This window comes from Triticum dicoccoides, chromosome 6B (assembly GCF_002162155.2).
Source record: "Triticum dicoccoides isolate Atlit2015 ecotype Zavitan chromosome 6B, WEW_v2.0, whole genome shotgun sequence".
Taxonomy (NCBI): Eukaryota; Viridiplantae; Streptophyta; class Magnoliopsida; order Poales; family Poaceae; genus Triticum; species Triticum dicoccoides.
In genome coordinates, this window is record NC_041391.1 from 662,099,986 (window position 1) to 662,101,153 (window position 1,168).

At 48.2% G+C, this 1,168-nt stretch overlaps 1 protein-coding gene across 1 annotated transcript; it reads right to left on the bottom strand.

Moving 5' to 3' along the window:
• Positions 1-211: 211 nt before the first annotated feature.
• LOC119321420 lies at positions 212-965 on the bottom strand. Its single transcript, XM_037595110.1, has 3 exons — positions 838-965; positions 446-758; positions 212-361 (listed from the first exon to the last, which is right to left on the bottom strand). The coding sequence occupies exons 1-3, from the start codon at positions 960-962 to the stop codon at positions 212-214; spliced, it is 588 nt and encodes a 195-aa protein (XP_037451007.1). The 5' UTR covers positions 963-965.
• Positions 966-1,168: the final 203 nt, after the last annotated feature.

Below are 1,168 nucleotides of genomic sequence, written 5' to 3' on the forward strand. Positions count from 1 at the left end.
GTCATACCTCTTGGGTGATCCCACCCTCGTCATCCATATAAGCATATGAGGAACTCACATCGTCCCCCTCATGGTGAGGTGCGGGGTCTGATGGTGTACCATACCTAGAGGCAGATGGTTCATCATATTCAGGATCACGGCAACCGAGAAGGTTCGATAACCGCCTTAACTTCTTGGCCTGACGCTGTAACACGAACAAATGTGTAAGATATCAAACTTCGCAACATAGACTGGCTCTCATAGTGAATGCGATATGTACCTTGAGGAATGCTCGTAGTGAACCATCATCATTGCCAGTTCCAACCGGTGTCTTCTCCAGAATAGACTGGCTCTCATCAGCTGCTTTCTTGATCTCGGTGCGCTGCGGATGAGAAAAAATGAATGCGTTAGCCATTCAAACATGTGTAATACGGTCAACAGGAAAGTAAAAAGGGGAACACTTTACCACATAGTTAATCACCGGAACAACAGGGACTCCTTGCCCTAGCCTGACATCTCTGTTGTACTTCCCCTTTGCTAGATCCTCAAAGTTTACGGGTTCTTCAAGAATATCCTCATTATATGCCGGCGGGCATATCTCAACTCGAGTAGTTCCAATAAACCATCGTACGTAGTTATCAAAAGCAAGTGAGTTGTGGTCACGAAGCGGGGCGCGTGTAGTGCTACGAGCTTGCTCCACACAAAGCTGGAAGCGGGTAACATACGCAGAATGATGCTTGGCCCAGTCCTTTATCTTCCGTTGCCTTCTCCTATCCAACCTGCGTGGTATAAAACCAAACATTAGCACAATCAAAAGGAGTCCCGATGATTAGACAATACGCACACATGCTCTCTTACCTATGAAGTGCTTTATCCGTGTCCACCCCATCCGGCGGGTGAGGCTGGAAAAGACCAAACTGACGATACACGCGATGCGGCAAATGAAACTCAACCGCCCAGTTGCATATTAGTGGGCACCGCATAAGCCAGAGATCCTTATCCCGCAAGCACATCGGGTTGAGGCGGAAGTCCGCGGTGTACCCCAAGCTCTCACCCGCGCCATATGGCTGCCATTCCACCTATGAAACAGGGCAACAATGCAAATTTGATAACTATTTTTCAAGCAAGCATGAGAAAGGACTACAGTAATGACCTCCTTACCTGCTCAGGCGTAATCGTGTCCAACTCG